The sequence below is a fragment of the Melospiza melodia genome, chromosome 3, assembly GCF_035770615.1.
Source record: "Melospiza melodia melodia isolate bMelMel2 chromosome 3, bMelMel2.pri, whole genome shotgun sequence".
Lineage (NCBI taxonomy): Eukaryota > Metazoa > Chordata > Aves > Passeriformes > Passerellidae > Melospiza > Melospiza melodia.
The window spans coordinates 23,229,187-23,253,570 of record NC_086196.1 but is presented as its reverse complement, the minus strand read 5'-3'; the positions used below and the strand labels follow the sequence as shown (position 1 = coordinate 23,253,570).

Sequence of the window (24,384 nt, the reverse complement as noted above, 5' to 3'; positions counted from 1 at the left end):
GTTTTAAGTTGCAGCTGCCAGTCTAAGATAGATTTCTGTATTTTCAGTACAAGTTTCAATGTCATTGCTGGAGTCACACATAAAATGCTCCCAGGACTTCAGTGAACCAGGACTGGTAAAAAGTGATGTGGAAACTAGTAACTTATTGAGCAATTTTTAAAAAGCAAGCAATGAGTATTGCTTATTGTTTAAAGAAGTGTCATAACTTTTGAAGAACGTAAATTATGTTTGGAAGGGTGTAATTTTCTGGTGATATATTTATTTGTGCTCTCTTTCAATAGGATTTCAATATATTAATTATCTTAGCAAATATGGCTGGAAAATTTTCCATAGGTGTGGCATTTGGCCTTATATATCTCTACACAGCAGAACTGTACCCAACAATAGTAAGGTAAGAACTTTGGCCAGTTATGTATTTTTCATTAATTAATTAATTTTCATTCATTAATTTGTTATTCTACACAAGATCCAGCGGCTCTTGGCATCAGTGGGGATGGTCTGAAAGACTGGGGATGGGATGAGTTCCTCAGCTGCCTCATAGCTGTCTGGAGTTTGGTTGTACCATAGTTTTTTATTTATTTTGCCTTCTATGTGCATTGATAGGTTCTACTTTGGAACTAGAAGAATACTCAATTCTTTCTTAAACATGTTTTATGCCTTTCTTATAAATCCTGGTTATTAATCCCATGATCTGTGCTGAATGATAATTATATTTTTAATCTTAATTACAGAAGTAGCTGAATTTCACTACAATATAAATTTACATTGGCATGGCAACAGATTCTTGGTATAATTGCTTAAAGACACAAATCTTACTGATGTTTTAAGTGTCTGTGCATTTCTAATTGTTTCCTTTAACTGCCGGAATTCTTACTCAAATTCTTTTCTATGTAGATCACTTGCTGTTGGAAGTGGAAGCATGATGTGCCGTGTAGGAAGCGTGGTTGCTCCTTTCTGTGTTTATCTGAGAAGTGTCTGGATTTTCATGCCACTTGTAGGTATTTATTTCAATGGTGAATGTTTTTTGAAAAGGTGTATGTGTCACTTTTTTTCTCTTTGTAACTTACTAAGTATGTTTTTCACGTGACAAAGGAAGCAAAAGCTGAACATTTATTTCAAAAAGAAATTTGAGTAAACCATTCTAGTTTGAAATTTTCAAGTCCCAATTCTTGTAACCTCATATTGTTAAAAATATGCTGCTGAAGCAAAAGAAAGACTTTGAATTGCTGAAATATTCAGAAAAGTTTTTATAATAGAAGACAGAAAAATATTTATGCTCTGAATCCTAGCATAAAATTGAAAAAAATATTTTGCACTTATCATGTAACATTTAGGAAATGTTGTAGTCCAGACTTTTTTGCAGGCCCAGCAGCTTTTGACCATGCTCCTGATTTACTTTATCTTTTTTTCAAAGGCATAGTTCTTCCACTCCTGAAGTAACCACAGGTAGCTGGATTTTCTTACATTATGCCTTAACATTTCCATGGCTCCTTTGGGAGGTTGCATCTTTGGAATAACCTCCCAAAAGATCAAGAAGGTGTTGTGCTTACTATATTTGTTCTCCTCACCTGCCCCAAATCTCTTGTTCTGTGTTTTTCACCAGCAATGAACAAAATGATTCATGAGATAGAAAAAGATAAGGAAATGGTATATTGATCAGCTTCATGATGACTTTGACAAGCAACAGAAGCAGGTCAGGTTACCATTAGGTTTTGTCTTTTACCACCAGTTGCCCCAGAAAAGAGAGGTGTGACCATTCTTTTGTGGACTTTGGGCATTATGTAGTAGATTCAATACTACAAAATATTTTATGTGTTCCCTGCTCACACATTAATCACATTTCTTCATTGCATTTCTATTATGAAGCATTTGCTGCTTAGAAATCCTGCAGCAATTCAATCCTTTTTTTCTCCTGAAGGATAAATTATGCTTATATATGTAAAACCAGATGGAATTCCAAAATTTGTATTAAATTTTTAAGTAAAGAAATGTCTATTAATGATTTAGAATAGTTTAAATTCTCTCAAAAACCCCTTAGAATTCACTGTGACTAGGGCACTGCTGTTATATGTAGAGTATACACGTCAGAAAGTGAAAGTGTAATGGGATGTGTCTTTAACCTGGATTCATAGTCAAATTTTTTCCACCATATTGGAGTTTCCTAAACAAGGGCATTGTGTCCCTTTGATTTGGCAACTAAAAAATCTTTAATTATAGATTGTTTCAGAGAATTCGTGTGAGCTCATTTCATTATTTAAATTAATTACTTTTGGTTGTTTTTGATGAAAACTAAGAGGATGAAGGAGACCACAAATGAATTTATTTATTCAAGTTCCTAAAAATGTTTTCTTTCTTAACAATGTCTCCACCAATATATGATCCCAGAAAAGACAAAGAAACATTTGCACAGCAGAGTGGTCATGGGAAAACATTTCTTTTTTCCTCTTGTCAGCATTTTGCCTTTACTCTGAAATAAGATTTATCTGTGCAGAAGTGCTGCAGTTAAACCACAGATGGGGAACTGCTCAAATGTTTTGGAGAGCAGTGCAAATGGCAGTATAAACACAGGAATTATTTCAGCTATGAACAACTCTCAGGGTACAAAAGTTATCCAGAGTTTTTGTAGAGTTGAGTAGTAGTTCACAGTGAACATGTTTCCATTATTAGCTCCTGTTATAGAGCATTTGTCAACTTATTAAATAGGCTTGTCTTGAGTTGGAGCATAGCATGCCAAGTCTCAGGTCAAGTGTTTTGGAATGGAAGTGAAATCAAATGGATTACATTTGTAAGTAAACTGATACACATCACCCTGATCTATTGCAAACACCACACACTGTTGAACAGTTACTACTGCTGTTTGTTTGGCACTCTGCCTCATGCACAGTTATGCCACCTGTGAGTACTGCAAGCATCTTGAGTGGCTATAAATCTTCAATAAGTCTATAAATTTAATAACTTGCCAAGTATGTTTTTCATGTGACAACTTTATAGAAAATGTGCAGTAAAACAACTACTCCTTATATAACCTATTTCTGTTTTTCAGCTGTTAAGAGTTATGTTGCAATAGCTCTTTAACAGGGTTGATTTTTCTCTCAGAAAAAACATAAATTAGAAATTTAAAAAGCCCACACTGGTGTTAATAAATGATTACAAACCCTCAATCAAATACTATTGCTTTTTCGTGTTGAAATATAACTTTTTTTGTTGAAGTACGAATTTTGTCAATAAGATCACATTTTAGATTGATTTAGAGCCATCAGATGTAAATATAATTATAAATGTAAATATAAATATACCTATAAATATAAATAGCAGACTTAATAATAATTTGTTTTCAGAAGTAAAGGTATTATTTTGTAGGGATATTTAATTCAAATTATCTTTTCTTCCGGAGTATATATATCAAGTCCCAGTCTTAGACCGCAGCAGAATTATAAATGTTGCAGCATAGAGGGAAGAGGACATAAGAAAAATTATGGCAAATATTTTCTGAAGATTTCTGTGGTATCTGTTAGAAGCTGTTGGTTGTACTGAAGTGCTGGGGACACTCTAAGAGTTTGACTAAGCAAAAATTCAGATTTCAAATTAACATCCTGAAAACACAATGCATTTAACCATGTATGCCTGTCAAGTTAACTTCAACATACTTAAATACCTTCTACAATAACACAAATACACTTTATTTGTACACATAAGCATTTGACTATATCAGGAGAACATTTTCTGATACTGAATTGTGTATTTAAAAGAGTAAATACATACATGCAAAATGCATACCTTTGTACTGAGGGTTAAATTATGTCAGATGCTTATGAAGAAGTGTGCCAAGACTGCAAAAGAGTTGCATTTACCAAATGTGAGTCCCTTCATTGATAACTGTGGCTACTGTCCTTGAAAAGGTAGATGTCCTTGAATTAATACACTGTGACTTGATTGTTTCATACTCTGTCTGTTGTAGGAAGCACTGGAAAAGGGTTTGAGGGTCAGGGAGAAGGGAAATGTACTGAATTACTCAGCATGCAGCAGCTTTCACATAAGAAGAAAAAAAAAAAGGAAACTAACATGGGATGAAATAGAGTTATGAGAGATGAGATGAGAAGGCAGGAAAGATGGTGGTGTGTACACTTAGAGAATAGTGAGAGTTCTCAGGGGAATAATGAGAGGTAGGTTCATGAGGAGGGAAAACATGAGAAGAATGCCAAGTGTCTAAAAAGAATAATGAAAAGAGAAAAGACACACATATTCAAAGCACACAGTGTTACTTTAAGCTTGTTCTTTTGAGTACCACTAGTGACCCAGTTCTCATACACTCCAAATTTGTGGGTGTCCCTAAGATTCAATATCCATTACAGACCCCAATATCCTCAGTTATAAACTTCTGACAGACTAAAGGGTGTACATAAAAGAGGATATTGTGGAATAGCTGCCATGTGTCAATTTATCCTGTCTTTCCATGGCAGAAAATCATGTCTGAATAGCAGAGAAGAAATTTGACACTCAGAGATGAGATTTTAATATTTTGGAATATATATTTTAAGTATCATGCCTGCCACATACATGTCTAAAATGATGTCATTCAGTTTGTGCCATTTCCTCTAGTCCTATTACTGCTAGGATTTGGTTTTTTTTTAACTTTCATGGTAAGACCATGACTTTTATTTTCACTGTAGTTTGTAGTATTTAGCAGTAGATTTTTTTTTTTTTTTTTTTTTTTTTTTTTTTTTGGGTTTGGCCTCTATATTTATTGCAAAGCAAAAAGGAGCGTAAGCAACACTGCATTTTGCTTCTTAAAAGAATACACAAAACAAACTCCTCTTTTTTTTTTGGAAGGGAAGAGAAGCAAAACCAGCATGGTGCATGGGCAGGCAAATAGCAGTGTTCAAGGTTACAGTAGGGAATTCTGATTTTAAAGCACCTTCCTGACTTAAAGTCTGGCTTAGCTGCAGATGGTAGCTGGGCAGCTCTTGTCTCAAGCTCTGTGTGAGAGATGTAGGCACAGTGATTCCAAATGTTCTCTCTCACCCTTGGAAAGAATGCATTGAGCAAAGGACAGACTTCAGAATCAGCACAGGGCAAGATAAGGATAGTACAGCATCAAAGTTCACAGTCACAGAATGGAAAAACACTGAGACCAGGCAGGATGTTCTGTGTGAAAGCTTTTCTATCAGGAGAGAATTAGGTCATTTATAACCTGGTGTTGGAGGACTGTCAGGGGTTTAATGCTGTTCTGTACTCAGAGGAGCAAAGTGGGAGTTGGTGTCATTGAACAAGAAATAGAAATGTCTGTGTGAAGGGAATGTGAATGGAAAGAGTAGATATTCCTGGAACAAGTGAGTGTTTCTCTACTGACCCCACATTGTCCTGATCCTTGCACCACTTATGGTGCTGCTGTGGAATTGTGTACACCATGGACAAATCCAAAATGTGATCTCAGTGCAAATGTCAGTAGATGCCTGCACTCCTCACAGTTCTTCAAAACTGAGTTTAGCAAAGTATTCCTGTTGGGGGCTAGCAGATGCTGAAGAGCTCTCCTGAGCACAGATGTGCACTTCTGTGGCTCTGGGCCAATGAGCCCTATTGAGAAATTCCAGTCTGGCTGTGTAGAGAAGGAACAAGCACACAGGTAGAGGTACACAGGAGCTGGAGTGTGAATTGAGATTCCAGGTGGCAGGGAAATTATAGCTCTGTGAACATGCCTGTAAAAAAAATGTATGCAATCCTAGAATCAGTTCTTAAATACACTCTTGATACTGAAATACTCAATGAAGGTAATATGTGTTGTTTACTCAAACAGAATTATTCCTGCTTGCACTGTATTGATCCCTTGTGAACAAAACACTTCACTTGCTCATTCATTAATTCTGCTGCATAATCTTTTCATTTATGCAACAAAAAGGTAGATCTTTTATACGGGCAACATTTAAGACTTATGATCTTTGCTTTACAGTTCCTTGTACTTTATTATAGATTTACCCCCAAGCAAGATCAAAACTATGGTCAGATTGGAAGACTTATTTACCTTTACACCTACTCTTTATTTCTTCCAGTTGCTTGTTGGAATCATGGCTCTTCTGAGTGGAATCTTAACCATAATGCTTCCAGAAACACTGGGAAAACCATTGACTAATACTTTGGTGGAAGCTACAGAAATGGGAAGAAACAAGAAAAGCTGTTCAGAAAAGATTCCTCCAGCACATAGTGGTGCAGCATCAGAAAAGATAGAGATGTTTGGTCAAGAAAGAGTCAGCACTGACAAATAAAGCAGCAGCAAAATGGCTGTTCCCAATTTTAATCACTATCTAATTTATATGATCTCTGTATTCAAGAAATGTGACTGTTCTATAACATCTGTGCCTTTTACTTTGTATTCTGTCTTCCCTTTTCAATAGAGGAATTGTATGAAACCTTTTCAAAGTGACTGAGTTACTGCAGAAAATTGATAGGATTTCTAGATCCCTAATCAAACTTACTCAGACTTTAAACTGACTTGCTGTGACCAGTTGGAATGATTACTGTAAATGTTGGAACCTACCTGATTACATGTATGTAAAAAAAAAATGCCAATTCTTTGCTTCACATTTTCTGCAGTTAGATTTGTAAACCTACAACAAAGTTGTAGGTTTACAAATCTGCCCTGCCTGGTCTCTTCCTGTTGCAGCTGCCAGTTACAGGCTTGAGACTTCAGAACACAATAAAGTGTTAAAATTCAAGAGAGAAGCCTTATCATTGCATCAGGTCATATCAATAATTTTAAACTAATTTATTCTTTTTCTTTCAAGTTTTCTACTAGAAATGGTGCCATTGCTAACAAAAGGAAAGTATTCTATGGCACAGCATCTGACTGAAAAAGTAATACTAAGTTTGCAAAATGTGCAAATAGTTTGTATATTCATTCAGTTGAATGGCAAATGTATTTTTATTAGGGGTTTAGGAAAAAAGTGTTCACTGGATCTATTACGGTTTTAGTTTAGGTAAAACTAAACTGTCTGATCCCATTTAAAGTCACATTCATTCCAGACCATTATTTCAGTGCACCCTTTCTCACTTATTTCAGCTTACATCGAGCATCAGATTTTTCATAACTTCTAAGAGCTAGACCAGCAACTTTGCCAAATGCCTCCAGCAAGGTCTTCATAGTCCTCAGGGGAAAAGAATAAATGGCATATGGCTCTTATTCAGGCTCTCTGCACAGAAGTGGATTTAGTTATTAATTTTTGGTAGAAACGGTTTCCACTCACCATTTTTCTCACAGATCAGCTGTCTGTAACTGATTTTTTCCTTATTATATCACACAAAACCAGTTAGAAAAATAGAATCCAAAAGATGGTAGCTAGAGGATACTGATCAATAGAAGAGTTACTAGTAACAGTTTTAGTCAAAGTGTCAAAACACGCCACTGCTGCTATGCCTCATGTGTGCATCAACACATTGTTGGTGCAGTGGTGCTCTCTTATGACTCTGGACCATAGAAAACTGATAGATAGGAATGCATCATTCTGGCTGCTTCTTTTATGGCTTTCTCCCACCTCCCCTTCTTCAGTCTATCTCTAGAGCTGGGGGTTTCTTCCTTGTCTGAGGATCTGCATCTCCTTTGCTTGACCACCCTTGGTCTGAGGTGAGCAGCACAGGAACATCTGCGTGCTGAGGTTCAGACAGCCCTCTCTTGCCTGGGCTGTGTGAATTCAGTCCTCCCTGGTTTGAAATCAGTGTTTTCCCCTCTTAGGCCCCTAGTCTCATGGCACAGTCTCATCAAAACAGGTCTTCCTTGATCTTTGCCATGTACCCACCCTAAAAGATATCTCTAATACAGTATTCTATATGCTGTAGAAATTAATGACCACATTTTTCAATTATATCTGCACAGTTTTATTACTTTAAATGACTTCTGAAACCAGAGTAATGGTTTATATCCCCTTATAAAAGATTTTATTCTTCACTGCACTGTCCTAGAATTTGGTCCTGGTATTAGGAGAAAATAATACCTATATGAGGATCAACATGCTTTAAAGCAAATAAAAATCAGTAAATTTAAGTTTAGGGAGTTTCTCTGAGATAATTACATAGAAAGCAGAAAGGAGTCTTCATGCTTCTTACAATTCTGTGGGTGTTCCAGTGTTTGCAGGGAAAACCTCCAGAAAGACCTGCACAGAATACTGTGGCTTCTGTCCAGATATGAGTTCAGCAAAAGCACTTAACCTTCCCCCTGTGAGTAATCCCATCATTATTCTGAGAATGACTTGAATACATACTTTGATGACTGAAGATCAGATTACTCACATGCTGTGGTTTTTTTATTTCGCTGAAGAGCAGACCCAGTATTCTTCCACTGCTTTCAGGTCCCCCCCCTTCCAGAGGGGGACCTGTACTTCCCAGAGCACAGCACAGCAGCTCTCTTTATCTGCAAGATCTACTGCCAAACTCTTTCTGCCCTGCCTTAAATAAGGGTTTAATCATGCTAAAAAACCACCATCATGCAATACACCTAACAAGGAATTAAACTGGTACTGTCTTGCCTCACAACCACTCTCCCCACACACAGAGCTCCAAATTCTTTCCTTATTTGGGGGATCTTTCACACTGATACTCCCTCATTTAATATCTCAAACCTCTATCTTAACACTCACTGCTTATAACCTTTAGTAACAGTACAGTCTATTTCTAACAAGGTATTAAAGAATATTTACAATTAAATTTTCTTCTTCCTTATCTGCTGAGAAACTGATTTTGGTCTTACCCCACCAAGAACACCCAAAGCATATTCTGTGTTCCTTTGGCTTGAGGGATTCAGGATCTGGTCATGTGTAATCAGTACATACAAGGTAGAGAAAAGCACAAGAAGAAAGTTAACTACACAATGATACTGATACTGCTTACAACTAAAATTGAATTGAGTCTAGACCACAATGTAGCTTGATGGTTTAACCCCAAAAGCCATTTCCTCCTGTCACTGAAGTCAGCTGGTATTTGGTCTTTAATTCAAATGACCCCTGAATTTCCCTAAACTAATGATGTTACTGTTTTTCCTTGGAAATAAAATGTTTGTTGATTTACAGGTACATCTTTTGTGATTTTATGCATCAATAGCATAGAAATTGCCTTGGGGTATCCTTTTCTTTAACCTGAGGAAGAGTATTACCTTTAAAAAAAGGAATTAGCATGTATCTTTATGTCTCTAGCATTTCTATTTGCTTGTTTTTTCCATATGGGCAAAAATATGTTTAACACTAGTCATGCATTATAAGTGTAGGAAAATCAGGGTGAGTTGATTTCTTTCTCTTAAATATTCATAGATTTTTAAAATCCTCTTGCAAGAGAGCACTGAGTTTGAGAACAAATGCTTCTGTTCCAATGGGGCATATTTTCATTTCAGTGCTCATAAGAAGAATTAATTTTCATAGTTTCCCACTTCAGTTCACAAGTCCTTTTATGTTTGTATTTGTCATCCTTAGTGCAAATTTTTTGTGCTCATCAATGTCTCTGGAGTTACACAATGGTTCTATGAGATAATGAATTAGAGTCCTTGTCTGTCTTAATTGCTGGTCACTATTGCATGATGGCAAATATTTTTGTCCAAAATTTGATATCCAGTTTTATTAGACAGTTTTGCAATTTGTTAAGGACATACCTTTCTGGGTTAAATATAACAATAAGAATAACTATTATTAGTTTAATGATAAGTAAAGAAAAATAGTAAGTACATGTGTTTGATATTCCAAAATTGTATTTTTAAGCTACACAAAAATATTTATATTTTCTATTTTAACAACTTCATTCAATTTCTCTGTGCAAAATCCTGTAATTTAACCAACTATGTAGGAAAAAAATGCTATGCAAATCATGTGTGGTTATCATATGCTTTGGGTGGTACCCTGAATGTCTGAACAAGGGGTGAAGCCTCCTGGAAGGCAGAGGGCTTTTGTGTAGTGGCTCTGTGGGAAGACAAAATGGCCTGACATCCCAGCTCTGGCATGGAGTGAAGGATTTCACTGTTGGCATTCTCCTGTGTCTTTCACAGGTTTATTTTACCAACCCCTCAGGTGCAATCACTCAGGAAGCCTCTGTGGCATCGGGCTCAGCAGCGTGCATGGCCTGTGAGTGCCTTTTGGAAAGGCTTAGGAAAAGGTGAGCTCATTTGTGCCTGTACTCTTGGTCCAGAAAGGCATTTGTGACTGCAGAAAGGAGGCTCTGGATTCATCCTGCACCCTTTACAAACATCTGAAACATGTTTGTCTGAATCCTAGAACAGATTCCTAGGGGAAAAATTAGACACAAGTGGTGTTGTTATATTCCTAGAGTCCCATACCTCCTCAGTGTTTTTCTTATAGCTGCAGATCTTCACACCACTGAGTCCTTCTTCTACATGTGACTCCTTCTTAGTCAGAGCTCCTTCCAGGCTCTCCCTGACTGGCTAACCCACCCCCTTTTATCCCAGTTACCTTCACTAGCCACAGCTGCAGCCCAATGAAGGACATTGCAGCTGCAGCCCATCAAGATCAACCGGGACCTACCAGGGCAAGGCCTACATACAGATATTGAAGTACAATACAGATATTTACTGGGACTCAAAGGCCACCTCTACTATACACAAGGACTAAAAAGAAAATAAGAGTATTGACAAAAACTGAGTTTATTCTATCAGGGAAAATTCTAGTCCATGGTGACAGTTACCTCTCACAGGAAGAAAGATTAAAACACATCTATGTTCTGATAGCCCCATAATTTTGTACAAGATTCTGTACTACATGGAGTGTGTCTTTTGGTTACATGGGGGAAGTATGTACTCGTAGGAAAGTTTGTTTGCCCAGAATTTGTGGATTTAATACAATACATTTTAATGGGTTTTTTTAAATGTGTATTTATTATCTGCAATTATGTGTAAGAATAAAGTCAAACACACATTTTTTAATCTTTACATCTTTACCTGATTTAATGAATTTCTATAACCAACTCTTCATTTGGTTCACACTCCCTTAAAGAGGCCTGACTGGTGTTTTGGCATTCCATGGAGATCCTATGGTTTAGGATGGCAAATATCCTGTGTTGTGTCTTTTCCCTGTTTGTCTTTGCAGGTGTAAACCAAGATTTGGGTAATGTGTTAAGTGGTGGCTATGACAAAAGGTGCATTAAAAATGTGACATGTTTTGCATTTCATTTGCAGGAAAAACATGATTCTTTCTTGCCTTTGTTTGTATAAACTCACTGGAGCAGCAGTCCCTCAGACATATTCAGTAATGACAAAAATAGCTGTAGATACTGAAAGATGGGTTTGAGTTACCAGAAGAGAGAGTAGGTGACCACAGGAATGCCAGAACAATGTACTTGTAAGCACATGGTGTTCAGTGCATGTGAAGACTAACTACAGCTTCCTCAGGCGGGAACTGGAGTGGGCTCAAAGTGCAAGGAAAATAAGAATTGCAGCAATTCATAGCTCTATTGTTATTTGTCCCCTTAAAATGTCTCAGGAGCCTATTTATTCTTCACTTCCCTTAAATCTCTAATTAGTGCAAATGACTCAACTTTCCATGCATATTTTATTAATCTTGTGTTTTCTGATCAAGTTACACTCACTGCTTTGCTGCATCATTTTTGAAGGCTTAATGCATCCTTGCCAGGTGATTTACATTCCTCTCTGAAAGTAACTGGAGTGAATGGTCCAAATAGTTGCTGCTAAAGCTGAGAATCAAGCCTGATAGACTGATTTCAAGAGCACTGAGTTCAATCAAGCTGAGAAAAATAAAGCCTAAGAAGTATATACTTCATATGGGGAAATATCCTTTTTAGTATGATTGGTATATAAACAGTGATTACAGATTCCAGTTTCTGGACAAAGCAATTTCAAAAAATTACTAACCTAGATTTATGAATAATCAGAAGAAATGGGGAATATCTCATTTAGTGAAAAACCCACTCTTCTGTCTCTGCATTCCTGGCTATCATACAAGCCGTGGATACTGCTTGCATATTTGCTGCAGATAAGTAGGATCCAGCTATGGAATGCTCATAGGCATTCAGTTATTAACACTGAATAACCATAGAAATAAGAACAAAACAGCATCAAGGGGTGATTCTTGTAAAGATTGTCTCCACAGCCTCACTGCCAGTGATGAGATTAAAAAGTGGTTTTGACTGAGGTAATCAGTCAAATGGCAAAACAAGCATCCTAAATGGTTGAGCTCTCTCTCAGTAAATATCTTCACAAAGCTTTTCAAAAGGAATGTCATCACTGCTGGGTTCTTCCTCGTGGACAGAGAATTCCCCCAGAAATAAGAAAATAACATGGGACAACAGCAAAATGAGGCACAGCTGAAACTCCTTGCTGAAATAGTAACTTACCATGGACACTGATGCTTGACTTGAACTGGTTAAAGAAGTGGCAGATAAATGGTGCATGCCATTCAGAAGATCTGAAATAGGTCAGCACTGCTGTGTTCAGAGAGGTCATTTCTGCCCATTGTTATGGCTCTGTTCAGGATAGCACACAAAGCAAAGGGAATGCTAAGGTAAAAGGAAACACTTCTTAAGCACTGCTCGAGCTGGGTAGGTGGTGTGCTGGGATGCCACTGCCAGTCATGGTTCAGGAAGAGCTCCAAGCACAATCAGGGCTGTGTTTGTTCTGGGCCAGAAGGCTGGCAGTCTCTCCCCAAACAGACAAATCATGACTTGCACTTTACCAAACACAATATCTTTGTTCACCTTTGCAAAGTACTTTAGCCCATAGAAGATTCTTTTCAATAATATTATTATTAGATTAGATTTCCCAAACCAGCTTGAATTTCTTGCATCTTATTCTCAGGAAGAAACACACTGAGAATTCCCTGAAACATTCAGGCTTGCACAAACATCTGTCACAGAATGTTTTGATCCAAGTCATTCAAATTTGGCAACATTCTAAGCAATAAGCAGTGGAATCTCAGGAGGAGTAGTAGCAGGCAGTTTTTATCTTAGCTGGAACCACAACCTCCGTTTATATTTGTAGATTTCCATATGTGAAAATCCTTTCCAAACCTATTGTAGATACCCTGCAATGACTTAGACCAGTGTTCATTTTACAATACAGCAGGCCCACCAAAAATTTAACTTTTAACCAAGCAAACCTCTGTTCTTCTGCTGCCTTCCCTTAGTCCCATATTTTCAGAATACTCAGAAAAATCAAGCCATACTATAATTTGGGAGAATTGTGCCTAATTCCTGTCACTGTTGAAGGGAAAATCCTTTAAAAAATTATGTATCTCAGAGATCAGTGAAGTGTAGTGTATCATGGCTTTAGTTTTCAGAGCACAGCTAGACTGGGAGGCAAGAACAATCCACAATGTGTGGTGCACGCTGGTGCTATTCGTACAGACACCTTTGGATGGCTGCTGGTCTGAATTCAAATGGCTACAGAAAAAAGGCACCTGCTTGGAAGATTCTTTGCAAATGCTGCTCGACAGGGCTGGAGGGGAGTGGCTGGCAAACATCGTCCTGCTGAGAGTGTTGAGGGACCAATGCTCAGGCTGTCAAATATTAGCCAAAATATCCTGCCAACAGCTAGTACCCCGGAGGTAATAAACCGGGGTGTACGGCATGCAATTTCATCCCAGAGCTCCTGCAGAGAGGTTTGTTTTTGACAAACTCGTGTTTTTGTGCTGAAAACAGCCCTGCCTGGCTGCGCTCATTGGGGATTTGCGGTCTGGCAGGAGCCCGCTCGTTCCGCACCGACCTGTGGTGGCTGGAGTTCCCCTCCTGGCCGCTCAGCGCCGTGGCAATCCTCAGGCAGCTCCAAAGCACTCGGGACATGACTGCCTGTGAGGGACGGCAAAGGACAATGTACCCCGGGCAGCACAGCGGGTCCCCTTGGGCCTCCCCCAGACGGAATATCAGGGGGGAAAGTGCTGGCAGGCGGCAGAGAGCCCGGCCCTGGCAGAGGCCGCCGGGCGCTCCGGGAGCGCTGCCAGCGCCGGAGGCGGCCCGAGCCTGGGCCTGGGCACAAACAGCTCCTTCATCCAGCGGGGCGGGAGCCGGGCCCCGGAGCGCCCCGGGACAGGGTGCGGCGGCCTCCGCGCTGCCCGGGACGCCGGCTCTTCCAGGCGGGACCGGGGGCCTCCTCCTCACCAGGTATCGCCTGCTCTCCCCGCTTGGGTTGTTTCCAGACCGTACTTCTAAGTGAAGAAGTAGATGTTGGATGCCGGAGCCCTTCTGCTGCCGAGGGCCGGGAAGCGCCCGCAGTGGCTGCGTGGGGAATTCCCGCGGGCAGATCCCATCTCCCGGAGCCGGGCAGGGAGGGCTCGGCCCACACACCGGGGCGGGAGGGGTGAACCGCCGGGCTTAGCTGGGGGGGAAGGCCCGGGATCGCAGCTGCTCCCTGTGCCCTTCTTCCCCGGCCTGAGCGGCGACATGTCGGCCCTGGGGAGCGAGGGTCGCAGGGAGGATTGATTTCCTCTCCCGTTTGGGAGGAAAGCGTGTGTAGGTGCTCTTGGTGAAGGCAGCTCTTGCAGGTGGCTGATGGAGGGGTATCCCTACCATCCCTTCGGAGGTGTGTCCCATGCTTGCAAACAATCCGCCTGAAGGAGCAGCTGAGGCCTCCGGGATCCCCTGTGACAGTGGCTCTCTGTGATCACCTGTGAATCCTGCTTTCTGGCAGCACTACAGTGTGTGCCAAAAGGCTGAGGGGATCCCGAGGAGCCTCTAGAGTCCTTTGTTCGGTGAGGAAAGATCATCCTCGCCTTTCTCCTGCAGCACTTCCTAAATGCACGTCTCACAGGGCAGCCCAAAGAGCAGAAAGGGGACCTGGCCAGAGTCAAAAGGCCAAAATCAGGAGCTCCTCCACAGCAAACACCCAAGAATAAATCAGTCTTTGCCCAGAAAAACCCCTCTCTGGGGTCATGTGAAGGGAAGTAACACCAAGGGTGCTTGTAAACTGGGGAAGTGATAAAACAAAAGTGATCAACAAAAAAAAAGAAGGGAAAAAGTATTCCATGGCCTGCACTGACAGGGACAGTGGGTACAGCTGCCCTGGTGGATGAGGAGCCTCTCCAGAAGCTCAGAAAAGCTTTAGCCTTTGCTCCCCAGTACCAGAGGCTTCACACCATTCAAAACAGTGTTTCAGCACTTACTTATGATGAGAGTCAGTTAAAAAAAAAAAAAAACACACACAAACTAAGCCCTTCAAATATAACAGGTTTTAGTTTTCTTTAGTTACTTCCTGTTCTAACTTTTCTGGTCAACAGTTCAGCTGGGCTTTTTCCACTGTTTATTTGGGTGTGTAAATATGCTTATTTTGGTAGGCCAGCCAGATTGCAACACAAGCTAAGAGCGTCCAGCCTGCCGTGACCGTGGGCTGCAGCTGCAGCTGGCAGTGGATGTGCACATTCATGTGTGTGTGTGTGTGTGTGTGCTGGGGAACAGTGTGTTTATCCATACTGGCCATGTTACCCACTGCCAGAGTGATGTCAGAGCTGAAAGTTAGTGGCACTTAGTGGTGACATACAGCTATTTGAAGCAAGAAAGAATAAAGACCCCCTTGTGTCACATGCGGCTGACATTGTCTCTTCAGATTTGGGAGTTGGGAGGTGAAGTCAAATCACAAAGTATCTCAGTATTTTTAAAACTAATTCGTTCTGGCCTGGGAGAAGCAGGAGGGTCACAGGGACATGAAACCCACATCAGGCAACTGGTGTCCTCCTTGCTGGGGAGTACAGCTCCAGGTAACTCTCTCTGGCTTCTATCCTGTTCTTTGTACACTGTGAAGGGACAGAGAGCTAAACAATACCTGTCACCATTCACGTCTCTCCCCAAGAGCTACTGCAACTGATCTGCTTTTTTAAATGCTGATTTTTGCAAAACACTCAGGCCTGTCTGAGGGGATGAGAAGTGTCAACCCTGCTGGGACTAAGCTGGGCTGCCACATCAGCTAAAAATAGTTTCTCCTTCTCTGCCCTCCACCCAGCAAACTGCAGGCCATGCTGCCAGGGCAGAGCCATAGGTGGGCCTTGCACTCAAAGCAGGATCAGTAGCTCTGCAAAGCCCGAGCTGTGCTTGCTCATACAAGCTGTGTGTAGCCTCTGCTTTGCACCCAGTTAGTTTTTGGCATGAAGGCTTGTTGTGTTCCTGGACTGCAGCAGTAGGTGCAGGAAAAGTGGTGCATTGAACAGGTGCTTGTCATGGTCTTCTGAGCTGTTCTCACTGGCTCCAGCACTGTCAGCAGCCCCTTCCTGCCCTCGCTGGATTTTGCAGCACAGGGATCAGTTGATATCAAACTGGCTCATCCGCAAAATTCCCATCTGAAACTGGGTAGACTTGTGAAACCTGAATCTCCACCAAGCCACAGCTCCCCTTTCTTCCCTAGAGACAGGGAGGTCAGTCAGGAAATTCAATCTCCACCATGGTCCAAGGGCTTCAGCAAAGGAGAGTTGTGAGGGACAACTGAAAGCACATCTCTGGCAGGTGGATAATGTACCCGTTGCGTATGTTCCAGGGCAGCTGAAAAAGCAGGGCTGTGCTTGTCCGTGGACTGCTGGGAGGCTCACTGGGCACTCTGAGAGCCACACGCCATTTCCACAGCTGCCAGTTCTGAGTGAGAAGGTTTGTTCACAAAGATGTATTTAGATACCTTTCTCAGAACCGGTTTTCCTCAGTAATTACAGAATTATTACCCAGCCCCCCAGTTTCTCGTTGCTTACATTCTTCCTTACTTTCCCTTTTCCCTTCCCACAGCATTTTTCCAAACTGGGTTTCTGGGAGTCAGCCATGCAGGCCAGCAGTTCTGCTCCAGGGTCCATTTTCCCCCCTGTACTGTGTCCTCTTCCTCTGCTGTGCAGGCACTTCTGTAGTCAGCTTGTAAAAGAAGATGTGATAATTAACAGAAAGAAACTTCAGCATTGCCCAGAGAGGAAGGAGATGGGTTATAACAACCCTTGGCTGTGATACAGAAGGAATGCAGTGACAGGCAACAGTTCCTGCTGCTCTTTCCCTTCTTACATAGCAGAGACATCAAATTTTAAGTAGTAAAACCTCAGGGGTAAGTGAGAAGCTGTGTGAACAGTTATGAACAAGGATCTCATAAATAAACCTGACCTATCATTATTCCAGGTTGTCAGTCTTGCCTAAATTTACATCAAAGATGCCAAAAGCCACAGGAAGATGGTAAATCAGCCTGTCATTGTAAAGTGCAGGCACTGGTTTCCAGTAAAGGTTCTCAGAGAGCAATTAGTGAGGCTGGATTTCTAGTCACTGGTAAGCAAGCCCCATAGGAGAAACCAGAACCATCAGGGCACACAGCTGAAGGTCTGTCTCGCTCAGCCTCCTCTCCAAGAGTGAATATTGTAGCTATTCTAGGAAAAAATTAGTCATAGGCAGAAGGGATCCTCCCCCTACATCCTTGGTCAGATTTGGGCAGTAACCTATTGAAGGGGCGCCTGACCCAGCAGGAGCACCCCTACTCACCTGTTCAAAGCTGCTGAAGGATTTATCACCTCTGAGGTTGCCCAGTCTCTCTCTCCTGGGCCCATTTAGTCCTGGCTTTGGGGAGTTTGCAGGGTGCATGGAGCTGCATGGTTCCGTTCTTCTTGGTGCCTTCACCGTGTGAGACCTGAGCTGGCCATGGCCAGGAACACAGACTGGCACTTCACTGGGATGGGCAACCAGGTGACTGTCTACCAAGAGCTGTGTGCCACTCCTCAGGACAGGTGCCAGCTCCAAAACTTGCCCAGGACAGGGGAAATAGAGACACTGCGCTTCCTGGAGAAGCAGCCAGCAGGTGAGGAGTGGAGTGGAGCCCAGGACATAAAGCAAGTTATGAAGTAATGCAGAGAGAGGCAGAAATACAGGCCCTTGGAGCAGCAGGACTGGCTGGCACCTGGGGGCTGCCATGTGCTGCTGAGAGAGCACGGCAGCCTTGGATGCCCACAAATCTGTCCAAGGTGGTGAGTCACGCTGGCAGTACAAGGACCGAGAATGGATTGGAGACCTCCAGTGAGATTTGCTTCCGCTGCCCAGGCAGTGATAGCCCTCACTGCTGGAGATCCCAATGTTCAAGTAATCTTTTGGCCTAACAAGCTTAAAAAAAGCCAATTTCTCCAGAGGTCTGTGCCTTTTGCGCCTGACACAATAGAAAACTTGATGAGTGCCTTACTCCCCCAGATTTTATTGAGGAAACCTTCTCCAAACCAGCCCAAGCCCTAGTGGTGCACATGCAGATCTGCTGAGGATGAGGTAGTGGCTGCTGCCTAAAGACTTTTCAAAACTTTTTTGTCATACCAAAAGCTGATTTTTTAAACTTAGCCACAGTCCTGGTTGTGTGCAGCAGTTAATTAGTTGTTGGGGAGAGATTATGTTACATCTCATGTGGGTATTTCATAGCCTGACACTCACCCTGGATGATAGTGATGTGTGATATGTTGTTTCCAAATGCAGGTAGGAACCTCTCTCCTCTCTCTGCATCCTGGAGATGGCCTCACCCAAGGTTGCAGTGGTGGGTGCAGGAGTCATCGGCCTGTCCACAGCACTGTGCATCACAGAGACTTGTCCCAGCTGCTCTGTGACAGTCCTTTCAGACCAGTTCAGCCCCAACACAACGAGTGATGTGGCAGCTGGGATGCTCATCCCTCATATCTACCCAGGTTCGTTCAATTCAGGGCAGCACTGCCCATGGCACCTCATGCAGCTCTGTGCAGCAGTGCATAGAGGCTCAGGAAAAAAAGGTGCCTTCACCTGTGTTCCCTGTCTGTCCCATATCCTTGACGCTCATTTGAATGCTTCTCCTCTTTGCATTATTCCTCTCTGCACGTTTGGTTTTGTTCACATGCAGACACACCAATCCACAGGCAGAAGCAGTGGTTCCAAGAGACCTTCACTTACCTTTTTGCCATCAGCAACTCAGCCGAGGCGTCAGAGGCTGGCATTCACCTGGTCTCTGGGTAAGAACAGCCCCTGGGGCAGCCTTTGGTGCATTTGTGCTGTGTTCTGGAGCAGGTTTTCTTTGCTGGATTCAGGGGTATTCCCTTCAAGGAATACCTTTAATGTCTATATTCCCAAGAAACTGCATTGTAGCTGCTCACATATGATGTATTTTTAGGCAAAATTCAGGAACAGGTGTGCACAGAAAACCCACTCAAGTGCAACCAGCACCAAATCTCTTTTAATAACTATTGTTTTCCGTACTGTCACCGACTAGTTGATTGCAGCAGGGATCATCTCCAGAGGGATGGGACTGCAGGATCCTCCAGCTTCAGCAACTGGGTACAGGGGTTCTACTGGGGGATGTGTGAGTTGGGGGTGTTTTATGCTGCCTATTATGTACTGAGAAATTTGCCTCTTAGGAGTATTGAGACTGAGCGCTCTGTAGCTTTGTGGATACCCAAGGAATGGTGAACAGGTGTGCAAGTGGCCCCACCAGGTCCTGCCAGGTGTCTGCAGTTGTGGTGGGGACACTGTATGAGGGCACTCTGTACGTACACCATCACTGGAAGGGCTCTCTGCAGTTCATTTACCCTGGTGTGCCATCCTCACACTCAGCTGTCCTGACCTTCTGCCTGTTTGCCCAGACAGAAGGTATTGCAGGAGCAAGCAGCATTTTTTCCCCATTTCTGTTAGCCTTGCAGAGCTGCACTGATAGGGGGAAAGAGGTTCTGAGCTCCTGGGCTTGTTCTAAGATTGCCATGACACATAACATGGCAGAGTAATAACAGTGAAGTTTTCCAGATTTTTCTCTGTCTTTTTAGTTGGCAGATCTTTAAAAGCCCTCCTAAGGAGGAGTTACCTTTCTGGTCAGATATTGTGCTGGGATTTCGACCAATGTCCGAAGCAGAACTCCAGAAGTTCCCGCAGCACCGATTTGGTCAGGCCTTTACAACCCTGAAATGTGACTGCCCACCCTACCTGCGGTGGCTGGAGAAAAGGTAGGGTTTGCTGCAGGCTGGGCATGCAGGGGGAAACCCTGGCAGAGGGACTGGTGACAAGACAGGGTTTCCTTGAGAGCCTTAGATTTGAACAAAACTGGGAAAAGGCTGTCTCTCATTGCAGAAAATGCAAGAAGCTCTTGCTTGGGGAGAAGCACGGGAAATAAATACAGAACTTTTCTGAAATGTGGAAGGCCCTATTTGTGCAATGTCCACTTTCTCCCAGTGTGTCTGTACAGTGGGACTTGCAGTGTGAGCGACCCTAGGCATAGGGCCAGTGTAGCCACCGGGGCCATGCTTGGCCAGCCAGACCTTGAAGGTACATCAGGAGCCTGCCACGTCCTGGGAAAACATTTGGCCCCTCCATATTTGCCAAACTTCCCAGATAGTAACCCTCTATTTTTGAAGATGCATCCAGTGCCTGTGAGAATAAGCACATCTAGGAAGGTGCCTTATTGTGAAGACTTTGCTCTTATGAAGTAGCTGGACCAATTCATCTCAAATTTGTTCAACAATTGGAGTAATTTCTTAATCCATTTAGACGAAAAAAACCCCAAAGTGTTACTGGGGTAAGTATTTAATCCAAATAAGTACCTCCAAAGTGAGCAAATGGCTGTATCCGCTTGAGAGAAAGAGACAGGCTGCAAGCTGATTTGGGGTTAAGTAAAGAGATGTGTACTGACACCAAGGTACAAATTGCCAGCTCAGCTGGTTACTTGGATGCCTTTCATCACACTGCAAAATGTGAAAAAGCATTTCTTGTAGCAGCCAAGCAGGCTGAGAGTTCTCCTGTGGCACCAGTGCCATGTGGGGTCTGTGCCATCTACTCGGTACACATGATCTGTCATGTTTCATTGCCTAACTGAAGCAAATTTCTGCTGCAGGACCGCTAAGTTGTACAACCCATTTAGTATCTGCCATGTGATTTCTGCTCCCTCCTTATTCCTGCTGTAGTCTTCTTATTTCTCAAAGGATGTAGTCTAATGAGATGATCAAGCTCCTTTTTTTCCTCTTCTCCCTGGTGATGAGAAGTGAGAGAATATTAAACATGTAACTAATTCTCAAACCCCTAGTGACCTGAACAGTATTTATAGACCATTCTCCTGGCAATCCACAAGGAAAATTTTTGTTGTGCCCACCTTGCTTGGCCAAAAATAGACTTCAGGAATTTTTTCCTCCTTACTTGCCCGAATTCAGGAGTTTTCAGGAGGTTTTTTCATTGGTGTATTTTTTATGGCGTGGTGACAGAGTCCCAGTTACAACTCTTAGGAGCTCTTCCTGCAAGTTGCCCAGTCACAGCTGCTGCGTGAGAGCTCCCCTGTTCTTCATGGACAGCTTCAGTGTCCTGCTTCATCAGGCCCCAGAGCATCAACTATGCCCTGGATTCTTGGCTCACTCACTGCTTTGTGGGAAACCACTGCCTTCATAGTAGAGTTGATGACTTTGCCACCTTCTAGAATATTGCAGAGGATGGGATTTTCCACTTAGTGCATCACAGACCTGTCTCCTGACTTGCTTATACTAAAACCCCCAGCAAAAACCCCCTGCAATGGGATCCAGCTGACAGCATGCAGGGACTCCAATTCATACCAGTGATTTTCCACAGGGAAGGGCTTCAAAATTCAGGCAAGTTCAGGGGAGGATTTGGCATGAAATTGAGCTCAAAAATGAATTTCAAGAAGAGGTGACTTTCACTGAAGAGCAGACATGTATGTATAGTGCTCTGAGCTGTCCTGGGTGACTGCTGGCGGCTGCTACAGAAGGTACTGGGCACCCTGGGGGTCCTGTGCCACTTCTGCCCAGCCTTAGTGTGGATATTAGGGCTTGGCACATGGCATTAGATGGCTATGTAGCTCAGGAGGTGAGTTGGGAATGAGTGTGGCAGCATATAACAGGCACATTGAAAGGAGCGTAGGACAATAGCTCTGCCACTAGCATGAGCAAGTTGGTAAATAAATCTGTTGTTTCCCAGCTTGCTTGGGCTGTTAAATCTTGATACCGCTACAGAAATGAATCAGACCATGAAGACCTGACCGTTTGCCTAGGGTCTGATGCCAGACCCTTCTCTAAAACTGCTCGACTTGCTCTACTTTTTCCAGCCCCACCAGGCTAGATACTTCTGATCAAAGCAGATAAATCACAAACAGAACCCCCATGGCATTTTCTTTGCTTTTTGTCCTATCTATTGTTTGGTTTTGATCAGTATGTAAAGGCAAAGGCAATCTATCTCATTTGCTTAATGTTCATCATAATTACATATGGGTTTCTTTTCTGCCTCACTTCTGGAGTCTTTTTGCAGGTTGAAAGCAACTGGCACCCAGATGTACACCAGGAAAGTGGCAGACTTGTGGGAGCTGCACAGAGAATATGACATCGTTGTCAACTGCACAGGCATGGGAGCCCACCAGCTGGTGGGGGACGAGCAGCTCTTCCCTGTCAGGGGACGAGTACTCAAGGTTCACGCTCCTTGGGTGACACAGTTCATCCGGGATGGAGATGGCTTAACTTACATCTACCCAGGGATACACAGAGTGACCCTGGGGGGAACCAGGGAAAAGGGGAGCTGGAGTCTCTCCCCTGATGCTGGCACTACTAGAGACATCTTTGACAGATGCTGCTCCCTTGAGCCCTCACTGCAGGGAGCTCAGGATATCGAGGTGAAGGTGGGCCTGAGGCCATCCAGGCAGTCTGTGAGAGTGCAGAGAGAGGTTTTGAGCCAAGGAGGAATTAAGCTCCCAGTGGTCCACAACTATGGGCATGGGGCAGGTGGCTTTTCAGTGCACAGGGGCACAGCCAAAGAGGCTGCTCTCCTGGTGGAAGAATGCATTTCTGCTCTGCAAGCCTCCTCATCAAGGGCTAAGCTTTGAATCCCAGAGGTTCCTTTTCCATTTACAGCTAGTGCTGAATCTCCTAGCAGCAGCTTGGACTTTAGGTCCGTTACTGTATAGAAGGGAGCTAAGTCAACATCTTGTTCCAGTGCAGATACTCAGTGGTATCTGTAACCACCTTGGAAAGGCATGATGTGTTGATCCATGTATTAGCCCAGCTGATCATCTCCTCCATCTGCCCTGGGCATTTATCTTAGTCTCATGTGAAGAAGACAAGATACATAAATACTCTTCACATAACAGGGATCAGATTGCTGCAATATAATACAAATAACATCAATTTAGCATTTCAGCACCTGCATCTAAAGAGTGTCAGATGCAGTAGGCTCAGATTCAGTAAAAATAGTAAAAAAGGTCTCCTCTTGTACCAAATTTAATCTAGAGTTGCCCTTGCTTCTGCCGCCTTGCTGACAAATTTTATCATTGTCTATAGGATTTAAAAGGAAAAGAAAACCCCATGCAGTGCTGCACTGCAGTGCTGCATTACATGCTCCAGGTCAGCTCTTATAGAAAGCAGTGTTAGGTCACTGTCACACACAGTGACCAGGCAAGTGTGATTTTAAGAGCAGGTCTGTAATACCCATCGCTGTATTTGCTCATATTGCACCTCAGGGAACTTAAAGTTTCTGCTAATATTGGCCCACATGAGCTACAGTTTTGTGTGTCTTTCTCATGCTAGTTTGCAAATCTGTTTTTTCCCTTCAAGGCCCTCAGATTTTGCTCTCAAACACCAGTGATTTCCCCCCTGGCCCCTCCCCTCCTCCCCCACACGACATTGATATGGCCTTTGTTCTACTGAAGAGGATTTTTCAGAGTGGGCTGGGGAATACAGCATCCCTTTTCTACTTCACAACAACACTGTCTGATTTCCTTGCAACAGCTGATAGGAATAAATTGGAGACAAACCAACAAGGATTCTAACACCATCATTGGTTTTGTAGAAGAGCCATTTAAGACTGGATAAACACTCTAAAGAAAAATGTGTCTGTAACTGGACAGGAGCGAGCTCCTCTGCTGTAAGAAAGCCGAGTCCTCTGCTCACTCCATGGCAGAGGCTCTGCTGGGCTTTACACTCTCCTCAGCAATTCAAACCCTTTGATGTGTCTGAAGATAATCACTCCCCAAAACTGGATCTTACCATCAAAGTACAAGTCTGACTCTTAGTGATTAAATGACTCATTAAATCTTTAATGGCTCATTTGAGAGTGTTATCATCCATTTTTGTCTAGCTTTTTTGTCCATAGAATTACAAAACCATTCAAAATCCTTCAATAATTCCAGTGATTAAAATTAACAGATAAATAAAGTTCTAATAATGGAGCAAAGGTCACTTTTGTAGTGTTTCCTTTCATAAGCAAGGGATTTTCTTTCATTTGGGATGGCCTGACAGGGCCAAGAAGGCCACACTCAACTACCAACTCCTGCTGTTCTCAGGGGGGATGAGGACAGTTATCATTTGCAAGGGACAGCGGTCAGAAGAAACATCGCTAAATTAAATTATGGGTCAATAAGCGCCTGGGACCAGCCTAAGCCAGCCCTGCCTTCAACAGGACTGAAGAAGAATGAAAAAGAGAATCCTCATTTTCTCAGCTCTGAAAGCTAATTTTGCACTCCCCCCTTTG

The 24,384-nt window shown here is 42.7% G+C and overlaps 2 protein-coding genes and 1 long non-coding RNA gene across 5 annotated transcripts in view; 2 read left to right on the top strand and 1 right to left on the bottom strand.

The window, feature by feature from the left end:
• The window catches only part of SLC22A16 (solute carrier family 22 member 16), a 33,506-nt gene extending 24,450 nt beyond the window's left edge, over positions 1–9,056 (top strand). The window contains exons 6-8 of the mRNA XM_063151003.1: positions 282–391; positions 895–994; positions 6,048–9,056. Of these exons, the coding sequence (XP_063007073.1) occupies positions 282–391; positions 895–994; positions 6,048–6,260 (423 nt within the window). The 3' untranslated portion in view covers positions 6,261–9,056. The remainder of the gene's footprint in view (positions 1–281; positions 392–894; positions 995–6,047) is intronic.
• Positions 4,700–14,174, bottom strand: LOC134415537 (uncharacterized). 2 transcript variants are annotated; one of them, XR_010027079.1, is made up of 5 exons: positions 14,092–14,174; positions 13,700–13,782; positions 12,334–12,462; positions 6,020–6,141; positions 4,700–5,696 (listed from the first exon to the last, which is right to left on the bottom strand). It is a non-coding gene; the product is annotated as an uncharacterized LOC134415537 (long non-coding RNA). The 2 variants fall into 2 exon arrangements; XR_010027078.1 differs by lacking the exon at positions 14,092–14,174 and having other exon boundaries at positions 13,700–13,902.
• Positions 13,994–24,092, top strand: DDO (D-aspartate oxidase). 2 transcript variants are annotated; one of them, XM_063151004.1, is made up of 6 exons: positions 14,008–14,094; positions 16,454–16,560; positions 18,391–18,596; positions 18,785–18,893; positions 19,698–19,874; positions 22,174–24,092. In XM_063151004.1, the coding sequence occupies exons 3-6, from the start codon at positions 18,425–18,427 to the stop codon at positions 22,739–22,741; spliced, it is 1,026 nt and encodes a 341-aa protein (XP_063007074.1). In that variant the 5' UTR covers positions 14,008–14,094; positions 16,454–16,560; positions 18,391–18,424; the 3' UTR covers positions 22,742–24,092. The 2 variants fall into 2 exon arrangements, with proteins under 2 accessions (XP_063007075.1, XP_063007074.1); XM_063151005.1 differs by lacking the exon at positions 16,454–16,560 and having other exon boundaries at positions 13,994–14,094.
• Positions 24,093–24,384: the final 292 nt, after the last annotated feature.